Source organism: Mastigoproctus giganteus, chromosome 3 (assembly GCF_048544385.1).
Source record: "Mastigoproctus giganteus isolate SK-2022 chromosome 3, ASM4854438v1, whole genome shotgun sequence".
In the NCBI taxonomy this organism is placed as follows: domain Eukaryota; kingdom Metazoa; phylum Arthropoda; class Arachnida; order Uropygi; family Thelyphonidae; genus Mastigoproctus; species Mastigoproctus giganteus.
The window spans coordinates 148800224-148819424 of record NC_143577.1 but is presented as its reverse complement, the minus strand read 5'-3'; the positions used below and the strand labels follow the sequence as shown (position 1 = coordinate 148819424).

Below are 19201 nucleotides of genomic sequence, written 5' to 3'. Positions count from 1 at the left end.
TGGAACGCTATGGAGACAAGCCGTTATATGAGAGAAGAGTTGTTTTCTGGATGTTCGGCAAACATCAAAGGGCACACCGGATGGCAGCAGGTTACAAAAAGGGGAGTATTGATCAAGTACTACTGGGACAGCGGATAAAAGTTTTCCAACAAATGGAATGAACAAATATCCAAAAGGAGATATAAGATTGGATGGAGTCACTGAGAATAGGCGTGGCGAAATCGGGAGCAAGGTGAAAGGATTGTTAAGGGACACATAGTGGAGGAGTTTTCTTTGAATGAAGGAGTGAGTAGAGAGGAAGAGAGATGATTTTAAGAAAGTAAGTGGGGTAGTACTGTAGTGTACTGGGAATCGAGGAGAAAGGGGAACATAGTCAATGTTGGCTCTTTGGAAAGAAAGAGTGAAAGATAAAACGAATCTCTCACAAGAAAAGGGTAGAATCAAATCTTGGAAAGCAAAGTGCTGGATCGGATGGAATCGGAACCCCGACCGACAGGAGAAGTGCATCAAGCGGGCTGAATAAATGAAGCCGAAACCTACCTGGCAGCCCTACTATCCGTTCCAAATTCTTCGAGAATAATAAGACGCCCCACCGAGTTCTACAAGTAAGTCGCTAGATTGTAGTAGTACCTTCACATAAACAAAGAACTGTAGGAACCCAGTAAATTGGTCAGCAGGACTTTTAAATATATATGTACTAGAAATACCTAATTGTAAAGATAGTTTAGGGAAGAATCAGGAAGGAAAGTGATTAACCAAGGGGAAAATTATTGGATATATGATAACGTGGAATGGAATTGACATTTCTTGTTAATGGTATTTAGCTGATGCAGGATTGATATCAGCTAGTAATGATTTTTAACTGATTTATGATATATACACATGTAGGTGAGACTAAATCATGTTGTCTTATGTATGATTTAATTATTTTGGGTTTAATAAACTAATTTTTTGATGTACAACATTTGTGTCTTTTGTTGTTCTGAGCACAAGCCTATCCAAGGGAATTAAATACATCTAAGAGCTTTTCCCCTTGAACTTAGAATTTTCTGTGACGTCAATAGTCAGATGCCCAAGTGGGGAGTTGTTTAAAAAGGGGAACTAAACTAAAGGATACAAAGATATATATATACATAAATCATCCATACCCCCACAGCGAAATCAATAGGAAAAACCTGCCTAATGGAGAAGCATTTTACGTTGAATGCTATGAAGTTTAGTCCGGACTGAAACCTTTTTAACATGGTAGAAACACAGCTTTGTAATTTAACCGCAGAAATGAAAACGTAAGTTTTTACTTTTTCTGAAGATCTTCCACGTGCTTACTAAACACAAGTTCACTATCAATGATCAGAGAAGAAAACATGGAAAGTGATTTGTTTTTGAAGTTTGGCCGTGAAATATTAAGCGAACCCTTAACCAGCATCATTTTAGTTTTCGTGGAAGATGTGGACCATTGAGAGAAATCTGAAGTGACTAAATTGGCAGGGTGAGATCGTCTGCATAAGGAATTCAATTCCTCGTCCATTTCGGAAACCATATTGATCATCTGATACAAGATGAAGTGAGTGTTTTAGCGAAATGCGATAACAGGACGGAAGGACTTGCCACTCGGGGTGTTTGAAGGTTTAAGAAGAGCTGTCTTCCAGATAACAGTGGAATTGTTTGATAAAGGAGATTCAGAAGGTAGAAGATCATTAACATGGGAACTGCAAAGTGATGGATGAAGTTTATGGTGTTGATTGAGTCACGCAGAAGGTGATCGCACGATGGTCTAATGTTTGAAGAAACAGCGTAAAAAGTGGCAGTTATGTCTATATTTGATTCGCTATTTAGAACCGTCAGCACACCTGAAAGTCTATGAGTGAACTCTTGTTATCGGTATAGTCGGAGTGCCATAGACTGAGTTTGGCAGTACCTACCAAAGAAATAACTTTATCGAGGTAGGCAAGACGAAGTGTAATGTCGGAGGGCTGTGTAGTGAAACTAAAAAGTTAGACACACTTATGCAGACAGCGTGTTGATTGGTAAGACTAATTATCTCGACTATTACGAAGGCCGTATGTTGTTCAGCATGGTATGGTTCTTGTGAGGCTATAATATCTTCGGCCACCAATCATGACCGCTGAACATTCAGTTGAAGCAGGCTAAGTTCAAAGACTGATGCATTTGGAGTCACGAATTGCCTCATTCATCAGCGATCCTTAATCGATGGAGTGCCGAAAGTCTCTTTTACGCCTCTTGCAATGGGTACCGTATTGTGTGCCCATATCCCAAGCACAAAAAAGCACTTAGTGAATATTCTGTCTATTGAAGAAATACACCTGTAAATTTTTGGGGAAAAACGGATTACCCAATGACAAGGACCTTGACTTAGTTGTGAATCTGAATGAGGTTTCTTTCTTAATCTCCTCCATTGTGAAGTCCTAGTCAGCTAGATTTTTATTATACAGTTATTCTATTGTCCTCCTTACTTAGATCTTGGGCACGTCGTTGATAATAATGGAAGGGTTACCTTTTTTTAGAAACTCCTGTACAGAACAAGGAATCATTTGTTGCGTGCTAATTTGACTGTTACCAAAGTTTTAAAATTGCTGTTCTCTAATACTTTAAGTACCATTACATTCTCACTAGGTTTAGCTATTTGTTCCTTCAGCGTGGGTCTATTTCGAGCTACATCAACATAAGGTCTTAACCCTAAGAATTCATTCACTGAGATGATCTTTTCCCATTCAGAGAACGCCATTTATTAGGAGGTTGTTTTTATAAGTCCCCTAATTCAACCTCTTTACGAGGTTCAATTAGGGGACTTATAAAAAGCGTAAGGTTCCATTCCAGTTTGTAATCACATTGTGAAAAATTAATGGCGTCCAGTCATCGGTGTCGCTTACTATATGTAATGTATTTTGATAAAGACTGGCCTCATATAGGTTCGTTCCACTGATAAAAAAAAAAAAAAAATTTTATATTAGATGTTTGTGCAGCGACTGAAAACAAGTTCACACCAAAGAATTAATTCTCGTTCTTCCAAAAGTTATGCAATGAGAAATAGAGAACAACCATCGCTATCATAATTTTTGTTTTATACACTATCAAAAAATTCCTCTAGCTGAATTTCTGAAAGCATTTCTTAGAAAGAAATGTATATTGTTGTCACATGGTGGCTAAATAAATTTCACGCGATGGAACAGAAAATCCAACCGCAGACCTTGAATATTCCTATTTATTTTAACTAAACGAATTAATCATATGCATATCGCTGAAATCTGGCAGTTGACTGACAACATTTAACGAATAAAGAGAGCTTAAAATTATAAGAACATTTCCATACCACTATAGTAACTTTGCTACAATCTCGAAACAAAAGTCAAGTGAGTTATACGGGTTGATTTAAGGCGAATTAGCATTCCGATTAAAGTTAAGCGGCAAGGAAAAGTTTAATTTAATTAGTCTGCAGACAGCATTAATGACTTCCCTAAGCCTTTTCGGAGACAAATGATTAACTAATCCACTAAAGTAGCTAATGAAACTTTACTAAAAGTTCCAGTTTAATGACCAGTCATCGGTTTCATGCAAAGACGATACATAAATCTTTGACCCAGAAGACGAGAACATCGATTGCTGATGTTTATCATTAGATCTACTGAATGGCTCGTGCCACATGGTTATTTTCCTTCATGATACATTATTCACAGATCCCTCCGTACTCCCAATCAATTCTGTTGGGCTGTCAATAATATACTGAAACGTCGCTAGCACTGCAAACATCATTAATAAAAGTAACAACAAGCCGTCACTGCAGATAGAGTTATCCAATTGTAAACGCTTGTTTACAGATTTCGATTGATGAACAAGGGCGCAAATTCTCTTTAAGTGGTATGTTTATACATTGTGTTCGCCGCTTGATTTGACACTGTTTTTCGGAGTCATGCTGTACTTTTTAAAAGTACATGGACTCAAGTTGTATAAAGAATGGGAGCAGCTATGTAAAAGTGTCATGGAAGTAATTCAAAAATAAATAGCAGCTCGTTTGTCCTAGTTTAATTGTTGGTTGCCATATCAGTCACTCCAAATATTGTGATGCGTCCATTACAGTAGTTGTAGCCTTAATTTGCATAGTGAGAATCTTCTGTTAGGCTAGAATAACATTGTAAAGTTTTCCTAGCCAAACAGCCTTCACCTCATGACACAAATGCTAGCCCCTAAACGTTATTAATTTCCGTCACACAGATGATACTATTGAATTAAAGGATTGGTATAAGTTTATTAATTTTTGAAACGTCAAAGCAACTAAGGCTATGAGGTATCTATGATTGCGCTTATTCTTCTGTCAGTTTGCTGAGAGAAAAAAACCATGGAGAGTTGGGAGAACTAGTAAAAGTTACATGATTCTGAACATATTCACCTCGTGTAGGAGGATAGTGATGCCTTCTTGAGAAGCAAACAGAGTTACTTGATAAATATATATATCGTAATGTTCTTAAAATCCTCTGACGCAATTGGGCCGTACTCTAGTATAGACAAAAATCAACAGTAAATCTGAAATAACGACTATAAACAAGTGAGGATCGTTTGGAGATGGTCATTTTTTTTTTTAACAGCAAGCAGACCTTATCAAAAAATTTGTAAATTGATGGCACATTCGCAATGTAACTTGAATGCAGGTTATGAAAGCCTCGAAACCAAAACAGGATGAAAATCCTTTATTTCCTGTAATGAATATCATTACAGGAAATAAAAAAAGAAGTTTAACTTACGCTGTGTGCCTTACATTTTAACAAATTCATTCTTCCTATTGGCGTTTTAAGCATATATGATAACGAGCCTAAAAAATGTTCTTTCTGAATTCAATGCAACCTTAAAACCCAAAGAAGTTTAGGAATGTCGGAAATTTAAGCTGGCAAAGCATTTATATCGAACCAATCATATTTCCAAGCTTGGGAGCATTCGTTGCTGTGTGTAACGAAAAATCCGGAGTAACGCGGGAAAGGCATCATACTTCGATTGAAGAGGACTTTAGAAATTCCTGCAGTCTGTGGCAAGCAACAAAACTTATTAAAACACGAAAATTTTACCATATCAGATGACGCGACCCTAAGGATATTTCACTTTATGGATAACAGCGCATAAGGGAACAGTGATGGCGGGGAGCAATATCAGTGATTTTTCTTGAGACCTTTACGAAGTAATCGAAGGATGTTAGCGTTTTCATTGTAATGAGCCGTTTTACTGGTTCATTTTAAGCAATGTTGTAAACAACACAGAAAAAAAAAAAAAGCAGTTTTACAACTTTCGCGTAATAAATAATGATTTGATGGCAGAACCCATTAATATGCTTACTCGTTAAAGGCCCCTTTATTATTTAATATTCGAATATTCTCTGGCCGACCCGAAAGCTATTTTATCTAGTTACTCATTTTTCAAGTGAAGCAGTGCTCTAACACAGAGCAGCGATAATATTTCATTTACCGGAATTACGTTTTCTGTGTCACAGATCATTTTGAACTTTACCCGCCGTAAAAGAGGCTATAAAAACTTTTATCTAACATTCTGCGTTGTGGGAAAGAGTAGTAAACAAAATGCTGGAAGGCTTTTGCTTCAGCAATCACCGAACATTCAGATAAGTGATGTAGCTGTTGGCAGCAGAGGTTGTCTTCCCGACGCCAAACTTATTGTGTTCCGTGCCAGAAACATATCGATTTCCCTCATTTAATCTGCTCATTTGTTTGCCTTCATCTCTTCCTACAGCAATAATCGAATTCTGTTTTGCAACAAACACCCGTATAACTTGGACATCAAGCTGTTCTCTGAATGTCATTATTAGGACATACACACTGTTTTGGGTTACGTTGACTTAACCATTTAGAGGACTGACAAATCGAATTTGCGTAGCACCTTAGTCTTTCATCAACGACCCTGTTCCGCTCTATAACCAAATTCGTTAATCCTTAAATAAATTAATTGCAAGTACGGATTGTAAAAATGTAGTTAAGCAATTGTACGCACAGTAAATTTGCTTTTCATTGATGAGAGCACGAAAAACAGATTCTCCCCTTGAAAGCAAGACTATTAAAGCTATCCGGTTAATATGTAAATATCATTACTCTGTAATGATATTTACATATTGACCGGAGGCGGCTCAATTCAGCAGTGCGTAGCACACGCTTCTTGATTAGCTCGGGGTTCGAGCCCGTCACCACCGCATATCCCGGAGCAATATGGCCTTAGTTGCTAATGCTCCTAAAAAAAAAGCTTATGAGCAAAATTATATAAAACAAGAATATTGTTCTCCTGCATCAAGTACATTGGAAGGAAACCAACACAGAAAAATCTTTTCCGAATTCCAGTATATGATTTGTATAAAACGATTTTAATTTTTTATTCGTCATATGTATTATAAGGAGCTCTTTTCCTGTGAAGTGGTTAGGTTTGTTTATTTGGTTTTTAGGAGCATTAGCAACTAAGGCCATATTGCTACGGAGGCACCCATAAGTGGTTAGGATCTTCGCACGTTGAGTCGGATCAGGGATCTACTATCTAGCATTCCAACAGAAAATTTGTTAGTCGGAATACTACCCACCAGTGGCACTAATTATCATCTCTGTTTACGTTGGGTTCAGATGATCCACTTTGCGAAAATTCGAAAGTACTACATCAGTTAGGAGCAAAAACCGTTTCCCCCGACATAACGAATTACAATAAAGGAGGACTACTGATGATTTTACTGAGACTGCAAGGAAGTATGTACAAGGCGAAAACATGCGGTCACTCAAAGGAAAGTAACCGTAGTCATTTTCATTCAAGGAAAAGCTATTCAGCGATATTTCAAATTGGTACCCAAGAGGAGCTAGAAGAAAATCTGGAAACAAAAGCGGGGATGGCGAGTGCTGGAAAGTTGCTTCAGAGGCCGTCATCCTGCAGTGGATTGAAAATGGCTGATGAACGGTAGGAAATCAAAGAATATACTTCAATTTGTGGAAATTATTAGTTTCTCTCAGTGGGGGGCAATTTTCAAGTGAGATTTAAAATTAGGGTTAATTGGAATGCTAAAAATGTAATAGTCATTACCAATAAACGGAAAATTCAGTCCACCTCTACATCTTAACGGTGCAAACAATCATAGAGGAAACGAAAATGGGCCGTGTCAATCGGGCTCGCATTAGTAGTTCGAGGAACACAGTGAAGATATTAAACACCTGTGGGCTTCTTTGGAACAGGAAGTAAGTTTATGGACATGTGGCTGTTATCCGTGAGAATGGTGATCACTCAGTATATAGCACATCTGGTACGGTAAAAACCAACATGACAGATTTCTGCCCTTCTAGAATGGCTTAGAATTCAATCCCAATAACTTCCTTGTCACTTAAGAATATCATCACAGTCCTTCTACATGCCCTTCCTCTCAATGGAGTAACCTGCGACATCGACGCAAGTGCTTCCTTAGTATGGAATACTGGATCCTAAACAGGACACTCGGAAAACTTTTAACAATCTCAAGAAGCATTCTATACAACACATTAACTGGACTCCCTGGGAATTAAAATTAATCAGGCCCAAGATCATTACTATGGCAAGACTGCTTACTTTCAAAATAATGCTGCACACAAGCTCTGATCATAGTATTTTTTGCTATACTGTATACTTCAAATAGTCGAGGCGTATTTTTAGTTAATTGCGCAGACAAGTAGACTTGCTGCTATAAAGACTTTTTATAATTACATAAAATAAGAGAATTAAGGTATCTGGTAGTATTTATGTCATGGCCTACATAGATACTCCAAGGAAATCGGGCTTTCTTTAAAATATATATGCCACGAAACTTTTCATCTTTCCAAACGATGTGTGGGGGTGGGTATTTTTGGTTAGTTCCTCACTTGCGCATCTGACTATTAGGTTCAAGGGGAAAAGCTCTTTAGATGTATTTAATGCCCTTCGGATATGCTGGTGCTCAGAATAACAAACGTTGTATATAAAATTTAGTTTATTTACATAAATACATGAAAAATTAATCTCATCTACTTATATCTATCAAAATTCCCCTTTCAAGAACTGATAATGTTTCTTACAGCTGAGCTCAAATAACTTTCAAAAATCTGTTTCTTACTCCAAAATTAGATTAAGCTTCTATGCTCTTAATTTCTGGAGAATTGTTTTATCTCTCTTTCCTTCCTCCCCCCCCCCTATTTATAACAGGTAATCATGCCACTGCCAATTTCTACAAATAACAACTTGAACATTTGATGACTACCGTCGTTTTTCTTATTCCCTCTTAATTCCTTTCCAAAATTCAATACTTATTACAATGATTATTAACAGGTATCACTCACTTCTAATTCCCATCCAAAACATATTTAATTGTAGCCGAATAAACTAAAAGACTTTTATACACTTATTAACATTCTCTGGTTATTGTCCTTCAGCACAAATCCTACAATAACCTACCCTTACAACTGAGTAATTCTTATACCTGTCTCAGTGTTCTGTTTAAAAGTTCTAACAATTCGGCTATCAGGGTATCTACAGTCTTTTGTGTGAATGAGAATACTTAGTTAACTTGAAGAGCTCTGCGGCAGGTCAATTCCATCTGGAACGCATCTCACACATCCTTGGACAGTTCGACAGGAGTTATCGGATTTGCTTCTGGGTCTCGGGTACCTTTGCTCCTTAAAAGCGATTCATTTCATCTGGTCAGCAGGTTTGTTCTCCCTTCTGTTCGGCATCAGACATCTTGTTTATTAATACAGGAGTTGATTCCTTCTCAATTGGTGTGTAAGATCCTACAATGAGCTAACTTCTACCGTATTCTGCTCTTTACTGACAATACGTCGGGCTTCCTTTATTGTCCAACGATTTTTTTTTCTTCATTCCGTCATTCAAAAAAAACTGTCTGCTACTGGCTGACTGACTAATACATCTTAAAAGTTATCTACCCTTTCTCGACTAACTACTCCATCTTAAACTGGTCAGAACTTGCTCAACTCTGTCATCTTTCTCCCGACTCCTTCCAATCCTATACTCATCCTCGGATTTTCTCCTTTCATTTGTTAAAAGATCCCTGCCGAATAGCACATGTTTCAATTTTACCAGATCTGCCCTTTGATGTTTACCGATTATCCAAAAAACGACCACAGCACCTATTTTTGGAAATTTATGTGCTGCTCAAGAACCCACTTCCTGTTTGCGCCAGACTCCATGCTGCTTTGCCGTAGTTTTCTCTTTGTATATCCCCGAGCATAACGGAAGTTGAAAGCACGGACCCTGCCTTTATTTCTTACTGAATAATCTTATTAGTGAAATAGACGACATTACCATCTTATCCCAATAGCGGCAAGAATTTTTATAAGATTCCATATCTTACAGATGCTTCTCTGGATTATGTTGGATGAAATTACCCGTGTTAGGTCTCTATGGACCATTTCCGGATGCTTTATTCGATTTTATCTAAGTAACACTGCAGCCATCTATGGTTATTTCCCTTGGGCATAGATTAACTTATGGAAAGAAAATGGCAAACTATCTTCTCTAGTGATGACTTTTATTGTACAGGTGCATAAAGTATGAGATTATGAAGGTATAAATTTTCTGAATGCGGATAATACCAAACAAAAGTAAACAACGAATTTTAATTGAATACAGTGTCATCTACGACGGATTGAAAATAAAAGAAACTAGTCCTGCACCACAGATAGATGACTTAGTGTGTCGTCTCGGCTCTGTGGAAGCAGTTTCAAGAATAGCTGAGCTACGTCAACCAGAACAGACCGCACCTTACGATGTTTTGCTGTGACTGGGATACAAGTCTGTTCTCTTATGATTCCCGTTTTAGCATACAAGGAGGAATGCGGTAACATCAGATAAAGGGCCACTTTCGGAATAATTATCGACGGCCACACCTCTCCATGTTCTTTATGAGTCGCTGTCGGCCCAGATTTTCTGCACATAGAGCGCAAGTGGTTGAGAAATATCTTGACATAGTGTTTTCCCACTGATGTGCAATGGCCGAATTTGGGCTGCATGTGTTCAGGTGTCATGACTTCCGTATTTGGATCGTGGTATTAATAATATATGGGGGGCTGACCTCCTCCTCCTCCTTGAAGTTGACGCGAATGCAAACTCCATGTGGAATAGTGAACATACATGCCCCAAAGACGAATTATTTGAAAAGCTGATAATAGGCACACAACATGCAAATTCTGAGCAGAAAAGTAACGGAATAGAGTTAATATACAGTGGGCCATAGACATAAACAGCTTGCCGAGGTACAAAATTGCGAAAGCAGACTGGGACACATATAATAACTAAACAGGACCCAGAATGTCTTAAAAAGCTACCCGCAAAACATAATCATCTAAAATCTCTATCTCGAGGAGGAAATGACGTAAAAATCCTTGTGGAGCAGTACAGAGGTGGCAGACCCCAGACCAATCCATTAAAACCGTGTCCAGCACAATATACCTTGGAGTAATCTTTTCCTCCAACATGTCAATCAAGACGTATATAAGAAGGAATGGGCCCTTACACCTCGTAACTTAAATTCATATTACAAATGTATTGTTCTTCCAACAACGCACGAGGGCACAGAGTCAATCTCCACCTTTGCACTCTAGGTTCTTACCGGACAATGCTGTTAGTCTCCTGATGGCAGGAAAAAAATGGAACAGCACAGTGCAATCACCAGTAATAACTGACAACTGCAAAAGGTTTTTGCAGTTGGTAATGGTTCACTCCAGTGCTCTATGCCGTCTTCTGGTTACCGGCCATCAATGAAAAGCCCCACAGCATGGGCCTTGCAGAAATAGGGAATCCTGGGGTTACCTAAACATGGACACTGATGTTAGACCCCACAGGAATTAACTGGAATTCGGCTATAGGTTTCCTAATGTTCTCTTCAAGCGTAGGGCAGCGCCAACGACACACAAATTCCAACAACAAGATCACAATGACCTACCTAATCTTAATTAAGGCAGCAAGAAAATAAACACTCACTGGGGTAGGATATCTTCATCCATACTTATGGATGCCAGTCTATCTCCAGCACCTTACTCTATCACTTTAACAACTACTACTTCCATGGGGGGAAATCAACTGTGGCGGCCACTCAAAACATCGCACCATCACATATACTAGCATTTCACACAAAGGCGAATGAGGGAACCCTGTAATCCCTTGGTGAGCTAAGGTCTGCGCTGGTGAAAGAATAGGATTTGCCATAGAAGCTTATATTTTCTTACTTTAGCGGAGATCACAATTGGTAGATGACTTTCATCAACCGGTGAAATCCCAACACTTTGCTTATTGGAGGCGTGAAGTGATGAAACCCATGTTTAGTCTCTAGAGCAAAGTTTCCGGGCATCCCCCCCCCCCATGCACGGCACTAAGTACTATGGGTTTTCATAAAAAAAAAAAAAAAAGTGAACGCTTTGGTAATTCTTATGCAACCACTATACATGCCCTTTATACCTCTCCGAAGTTTGTCGCTGTTTCATCGTTATTCTGTGGTACATTACACGTTCTTTTAATTTTGTCGATTATTGTATGAAATTTCCATCTCACTCTTGTGTACGGAGAGGAATTTATTATCTTAACTCAAGGAAGCATTCCACGAAATTCAGTGACGTCATCGGACTGATTCGGAGCAGCTAGTATGCTGAGAGTAGTTCAGCCACAATTTTCACATGAAAAGAATACATTGCGGTTTTGATCTTCCACAGAACTCTTTCCTGAGACTTCATTGTTAATAAAAACAGCAGCAAGGCATCCCACGGGAGATTCGACCAACCATTTTGAGTAGTGAGAAGCCTAGTTATTAACAAAATACATGTGCTTTTAGGCAACTCAAAAAAGAAATCTGAGGCTGATGAATCAAGAGAACAGGCCGGTCAATTAATGTCCCGGAAAGGTGAAATGAAACAGTTTTGGAAAAGATTTTTTAACATAAAGGCTATCTTGGGGTGCAGCTGTACCCCAAAATTAAATAAAACTGACAATAAAAAGTCTCCCACATTTTGGGAAAATTTTATTTTGGTGCTCGAAACAAATGAACTCCTTGCATATAGTGCATTGAACCGTAACTGCCGGTCTCTAGCCGTTGGGCAGAAGGCACATCTTCCAATTAAAGCTTGAATTTCTTTCGAGTTGATTCTATTAGTGGAGTAATTTAGCTTCATTTCTTATTTCCTTAATGGCACTGTTCTCGTTGCCTTGAAAGTCAGGAATAATCGCGTCCTCCCTAGATATACTATTATTGGATTTTGATTCGAAAAGAAGTTTCAGCACTTTTTCTAGGTCCTTATCTTGTGAACATGAGGGTTATAACTATTCTGTTACCGTGAGGTTCAGAACCTTTTTCAACTTCTGGGGTACATGTGTTTCCAGGGTTAAAATACTTTTTCTCTGTGTGTGACCCCTCCTATTGAAACTATATTTTCCTTGCCAAAAATCACGGATCGCCTTCCTCCAAGTGAATGTTTTAGCATTTTTCAATGATCGTGTCAGTTCACTGCGCTTATCCTCATTACGAAATTGAGAATAACTGGTTGTGAATCCGTACAGTCATTTCTAAAGTAAACTTGCTTTCCAAGGATTATATTTTAAATGGATAAGGAGCTTTTGAGCCAACCTGTATAGCAATAGTGAAGTTAGTAAACATAAGATATATAATACGCATTTTGGAAAAGAATTCCAATAATATAGTTCAGTTTCTTGTAATTAAATCAAACAAATATTCAACAGCCTCACTTTAAAAAAAAAGATACTGCTTCCTTAGAATAGCGTATGTCTCAAACACCACTATTTTCTCACTTTAGAAAAATTTCTAAAGATAAGAAAGAAAGGCATTTTCGTTATGAATGAGTTTTAGGCATGGTATGCCTTGAGAACGATATTTCTTCTTATAAAGTGGCAACTTTGAATTAGTCAGGCGTGTAAGATTTCGATAAATCACTAAACGACTATAAAGCGAGTTACGGAGGCCATTGACTGGCTGTGAAAATCTGTTTTGTCTCGCCAAGTTACGTGGTGATTTATGGCTTGATCCCATTGGCAAGACCCTATTTGTCTTCGACTTGAGTCACTACACTAAACTATTATAGGCCTCCTTCTAAAGGAGTGTGCTTTCGATCACAAGTTATCCACCCTTTCTGTCACTAAAATAAAATTAGTTCTTAAAAATGGTTATTTAATATGGCTTAAAGTTTCACTGTCATTAGAATAAACATTTACATTGCTACACGAAAAAGGGTTTTTAGGAATTAATATATGCTTTCATGCACTCACTGATTAAAAATAACTTGTTTTAATTTGTCTCACGTCTATAGATTCGGATAATAGAGATCTAAGTAAATACAACGCAAGTGATAACTGTCCTGACATGGTTTTCAACTTAAAGCAACGAAAACTGTACAGCTCTGCTCGACAAAACAAACCAAACGTAATATCGCTGGGTACGTTAAGGGCTAGCCTATTAATAAGATCGACTCAGAAGCCAGCAACGGTATGTTTCCTCTTTCTTTTCGAATATTGGATAATTAGGTATCCAATATTCGCGATCTACATAAAGATCGTATTTAAATTTTCAGCAAACACCATGGAAATTTGCCCTTATTTTTAGGGAGAATGGAAAAAAAAAACGCCTGCTTATCATTTTGCAAATGGATTAAACTTCATCAGTTTTTTTTAAGACTGTGTTCAAGCTGAGGGTCCCAAACAAAGAGGTATATAAAATTACAAAAGGTTTGTTTTATAAGAGGCGGCTCTTAACACAATTTATTTAACAAGCAGCACAAAAAAAAAAAAAAAAAAAACTGGCGAGTATCAAATGTTCGTGCACTGTTTCTAACTTTCACTTTTGGGCAGGCAAACGTGTTGGTCCCCAAACATCCTTATTAAGATTTCATAATTATTAAAGACCACATAATTCAACTCCTGTTTTGTTTTCTTGTCAATCATTGTACTTTCGAGGCTCGGGTTTATTGTCCAGCAATAGAACAAAGCGACTACACACAACTTATTGATGCTTACGGGTATGGTGGGTGCGAGATTTGTGCAATACAGCGCACACAGGAAATAGTAGACCCATGAGAAAGTTGTAGCCCACCTCCCTGTGTTGTACATGGACAGTGGGGAGACTTTCCAGGTGACAAAGCCCAGAAACAACATAACTACCCACATTTCTGGTCTTTTACAGTGTACGAAGGCGGAGATGAACTGTCGTCCAGGTGCCGTTCCACATGACGCTTAAAACACGCTGACTCCCTTCCTCCATGAGGGTATGCAAATTGGCACACAAACATTTCTATAGACATGATGCGCCTAGACCCTAAGCAACAGTGACAACCTCCTTCCCCACCTCGTTTTTTTTTTCCTTATTAAACAAAAATAATAAAACCAATTATATGTGTGAACAGTTTTAATCAGGGATATCAAAATAGCTTAACCAAACTTGTGATGACATTTAACGCTTGCATGAGGATGACTACTTAAGAATTTCGCATTTTGGTGTTATAAAATTGTCACTTAAGTCAGCTTTATGCAACCTAATAAGTGTACAAAAGGTTTTCATAACTATATTTACCAATTTCTCATTAGTTCAAATGAACTAATGAGACTCGTAACAGAGAAGAAAAATGCATGGGATGCATATAAATTATCAAGTGACTCAGAAGCCTATGGCAGATATACGTTAATCTGTAATCAGGTCACAAAGGAGGTTCGGCAGGCAAAGGCAGATTACGAGAAATCCTTGGCAAAAGATGCTAAGAAAAACAGCAAAGATTTCTTTACTTATATAAACTCTAAAAGGAAGGGGATGAATCTGATTGGTCCACTTGACATCGACGGTTCGACTGTTGATGATCCTGCTCAGATAGCAAACAAACTGAATGAGTATTTTGCATCTACATTCACACATGAGGAGTTATTAAGGTTTGAAAATGGCAGAAGGTTATCAAATTGTAGCAGGGTGCTTAATGATCTTGTAATAACTGAGAGCAAAGTGGAAGAGAAATTTTTGAAGTTAAACGTAAGAAAGGCACCTGGGGTGGATGGGATCTATCCAGTTATATTAAAGGAGGCGGCAAAGCAACTAAGCAAACCCTTAGCCATAATTATGAGAGCATCCTTGGACTCAGGGGAGATTCCCACGGACTGGAAATGTGCAAATGTATCCCCAATTCACAAAGGGGATTCGAAGGGTGACACGAGTAATTACAGACCAGTTAGTTTAACTTCTGTTCCGGGTAAAATAATGGAGTCACTGTTTAAAGATGCATTGCAGGATCATCTAGACAAGACTGCAGCAATAATTCAGACACAGCATGGGTTTGTTAAGGGAAAGTCTTGTCTGACAAATTTGATAGGATATTATGATGTGGTTACAAAGGAACTGGATGCAAAAAATAATTGTGATATCATATATTTGGATTTGAGGAAAGCTTTTGACACTGTTGCGCATGGAAGACTATTGTACAAGTTGGAGCAGAATGGTATTAAGGGTAAGTTGCTACAATGGATAAAAGATGGTTAAGTGGGAGAAGACAGAGGGTGGTAATCAATGGGTGCTGCTCTTCTTGGACTAATGTTATTAGTGGAGTCCCACAGGGTTCGGTGTTAGGTCCACTGTTGTTTTGTATACTTATTGATGAAGGTATATCAGGCTTAATGTCGAAGTTTGCAGATGATACAAAGGTTGGCAGGGTTGTTAATGGCAGTGTGCTACTGCAACAGGATCTAGATAATTTGGGCAGATGGGCTAAGAAGTGGCAACTGAAGTTTAACCTTGACAAATGCAAAGTACTGCATATGGGTAGGTAGGTCTGGGTAAAGGTTTCCTAACTAGTGTAGAGTTAAAAGTTGAATTTTGATTTATTGTGAGGATATCTGATTGGAGTAGGAATTGATTAAACTGGTAGACAATTAAGGAGTTGTGAATTAATTGATCGGAAGGGTACTATTTAATTTGGTTGATTAATGTTGACTGTTAACCTGGCTATAAGGAAATGTTTGATTGAATAAATGTATTTTCCTTACAATTTTGTTAGCCAGCTCATTGGCTGATAGTTGGTCGTTCATTTATACGGACTGTTTAGGAGTAGAGAGCGAGGGATTGTGTGAGGTGAATACCATGACCTATCGAAGCCTATGTAGAACATGAAGAGACACAATGTTATAATATATATATGATTATGTATTAGAATTGGATAATCGTTGGCGAAATGATTTATTTGATATCACGATATATACACATTTAAACGTTAGTAAGATAACAAGTCTCCAACTAAATATTGTATTCAATTAAATGTTATTGCAAGTTTTCTTATATATGATATGTCAATAAACAATGTTATATTCTACATTCATGTGTGTGTGTCTGTCATTCCGAAACTCAGCCAGTCCAGTGGAAGAACACCTAATATAATTGGGGTCCCCGTGAGTCTGGGATTTTCTGAAATCAATCAAGTCAGGTGTAATAGTGGGAGGGATTATATAAAATATAAATTAATAAAAAAAGAGGATATATATAAATATTTATCTATAATAAATAAAAGAAGATACAATAAAAAAAAAAACACTTCTTACCACCCCCCACAAAAGCTGTGATTTTTATGAGTTAAATTATACTCAAAAATACGGACAGTAATAAATGTCATCGTTGTGCAAAAGAGATTAACATTTCCAAATGTTAATCTCTTTTGCGAATGAGATAGCATAGCTTCAAGAATGAGATCTTGAAGCTATGCTATCTCCTTTTGCACAGTGGTTTACTGATAATCTAAAATTATAGGACACTATTGGCCATGATTCTCGACTACAGAGCTTTCTACATGGTCCTCTCAAAAAGCATAAGTTATCCTCTTTTCACCTCATGCAACTTTTATCAGCATAAATACATACGTAATGTATTTCAATATTGCTGTTATTATCTGTTACTTCTCAAATTACTAGCCTCCGGCAAATGAAGAGAGTAGAAATGGAACGAATAAAAACTGCCTTTCGAAAGCAAAATTTATGTGAAGTGTAACTTGTTTTCTCAAGTTCATATTGCTTTTATAATTTTTTTTTTTTTCCCTAGTGGTTTACGTGCAAAGTGACGAACAGGAATACCGCCTTACCCGTTACCTGATGTCTAACTATGATCCTGCCGTCCGACCTTCGCAAAATGCTAGTCTAGCTCTGAAAGTGCTCTTTGACCTCTCTTTACACCAAATAATTGATGTGGTAAGCGAATATTTTGTGATATTATTAAGTTTCTTTTAGCCTTTATGATTAATAAAAGGCAGGAACTATACAGGATGAACCGCCAAGTACGTAAAACTCCTTAAAGGAGTTTTCTTGTATTCATCACACATTTTCGTTCGTAATTTAATCATCTATCTTTAATAGAAATGTCATGTCCGCGCCTAATACATAAATTACGTCTCTTCAATTAAAAAATTCTAAGAGAAATATACCAATGGTAAGTAATTCTTTCCAAATCATGTGAGAATTGTTCGTAGCTGTGATACTCATGTACAATATAGTAGTTTTGTAACGTGTTGAGGGAGATATATCTTTAAATGAACTCTACGTAAGTTATTCGGAATACCTGAGCTCAAACACATACATTAGGGTCAGGTGGCACCTAGAACGTCTGTTCAACTCTGCCTCGTTTCTCTGTGAAGTACAGTATCACTAAAAATGGACCAGGTTTGTGTGTGTTTTAGATGGGTACGTCATCTAGTATTGGGACCAATAACTAAGGTAGCACTGTGACTCTTTCAGTCGATGCACCAAGAAGCCTGTTATTCGTAATCGCAGCTGAAATCATCAAGATTTAGAGCGTTATATTAATTTGAAATTTACTGGGATGCTAAAATGACTAAATCCAAATACTAGCATTCACTATTATTGCAATGATACAGAAAGTTATGGATAATCGATCATTGAACCCTGCACAAGAGATTTATACTATTCAAAAAACATTCGCCATTCTACGAATTTTATCATCGTTGGATAACGATGTAGTGCAAGGAGGCTCTTTTAGCCTTGCCTTACTTTAAATTAACCTGCTGTTTAATCCTCGCGTATTTATTACAATATTGAGCAATGGCGTATGATCAAATAAAAAACATCAATGTTGGATTTTAAGCATATTGATGATTTTCAATGAAAAGACTGGGGCGTTGTTTAAAAATGCCATCTTTAGTGACTCAGAAACAGCAGGTAAATTGAGGGCTCTAACAGGGCAAGGATCAACCTCTGAAAAGCATTGAGTGAGCAGAAAAAATGCATTTCAGTTCATCACAATTACGTTAACTTGCTAAGAATGAAAATAACCTCAAGGGAAAACTCGATTGGAGTCAGTCAGAGAAAATCTGTCCTTCCAAAACAATGTTCAATTAATCTCTCAGATGATGATGACACTATGACAGGTGAACGTTAACCTTTGAAACGAGTCGCTACTCATCAGGAAAAGTGTCGTTGACCTTACAGAAAGTCCCGCAGAGTAAAACTATTTCCGTATTAAGACGTTCTCTCTCTTTAAGTTCATAACATTGTCGTCTCCTAATTCATTAAAGCAATTTCTTTCAACTGTCAGTGACATTCATACAATTGCAATTAATTGGATTTAATAAAAGATAATACGCCGAACAGAAAACAAAGTATTAATCTGTGTGGAAAAGTTTATTTCTCTTTACATACTGCTAAGTGCGTACGAAACAGAAAGTGTAAAATAAATGTACTATTTTGATTTAAAATGTTAATCTTTGTGTCTTATCAGTATGCATTTAGTTTATTTTTAATACGATAAGAAAATAGCTACAGTGCGGTGACACTTCCAAAAAGGTAAACTGGTGCAGAACAATTTTGCGCCGAGGGTTCAACGAAACTAGATGGTTCTGAATTTATGTTTCCTTTTATTCGACCCTATTTATCCATATCGTTGTTTGTGTGGTTATTCTACTAGACTAGCGTTTTGATTCGCCATCCTGAAACGGCTAAAATACACTGTGCACACAACGTTGCAAGTCACATGACCACAGTTGTGGATATAAATGCGGCAGAACAACCTATCAGTTAAGCGTACAAATCGGAGCACGAATGAGGAAAAGGAGTGTTCGAAGGTGGCATGGTACTTGGTGCAACAAACAGAAAACATCCTCTCAAAGACACTCCTGTGGAAGAAAATCGCTTGTTGCGAGAGGTCAGTGGAGGTTGGCTAGAA

The 19201-nt window shown here is 37.6% G+C and overlaps 1 protein-coding gene across 1 annotated transcript in view; it reads left to right on the top strand.

Moving 5' to 3' along the window:
• LOC150088324 (neuronal acetylcholine receptor subunit alpha-10-like) overlaps positions 1 to 19201 on the top strand; it is a 583489-nt gene that overhangs the window by 490662 nt on the left and 73626 nt on the right. The window contains exon 4 of the mRNA XM_090369453.1: positions 17069 to 17214. Within this exon, the coding sequence (XP_090225579.1) occupies positions 17069 to 17214 (146 nt within the window). The remainder of the gene's footprint in view (positions 1 to 17068; positions 17215 to 19201) is intronic.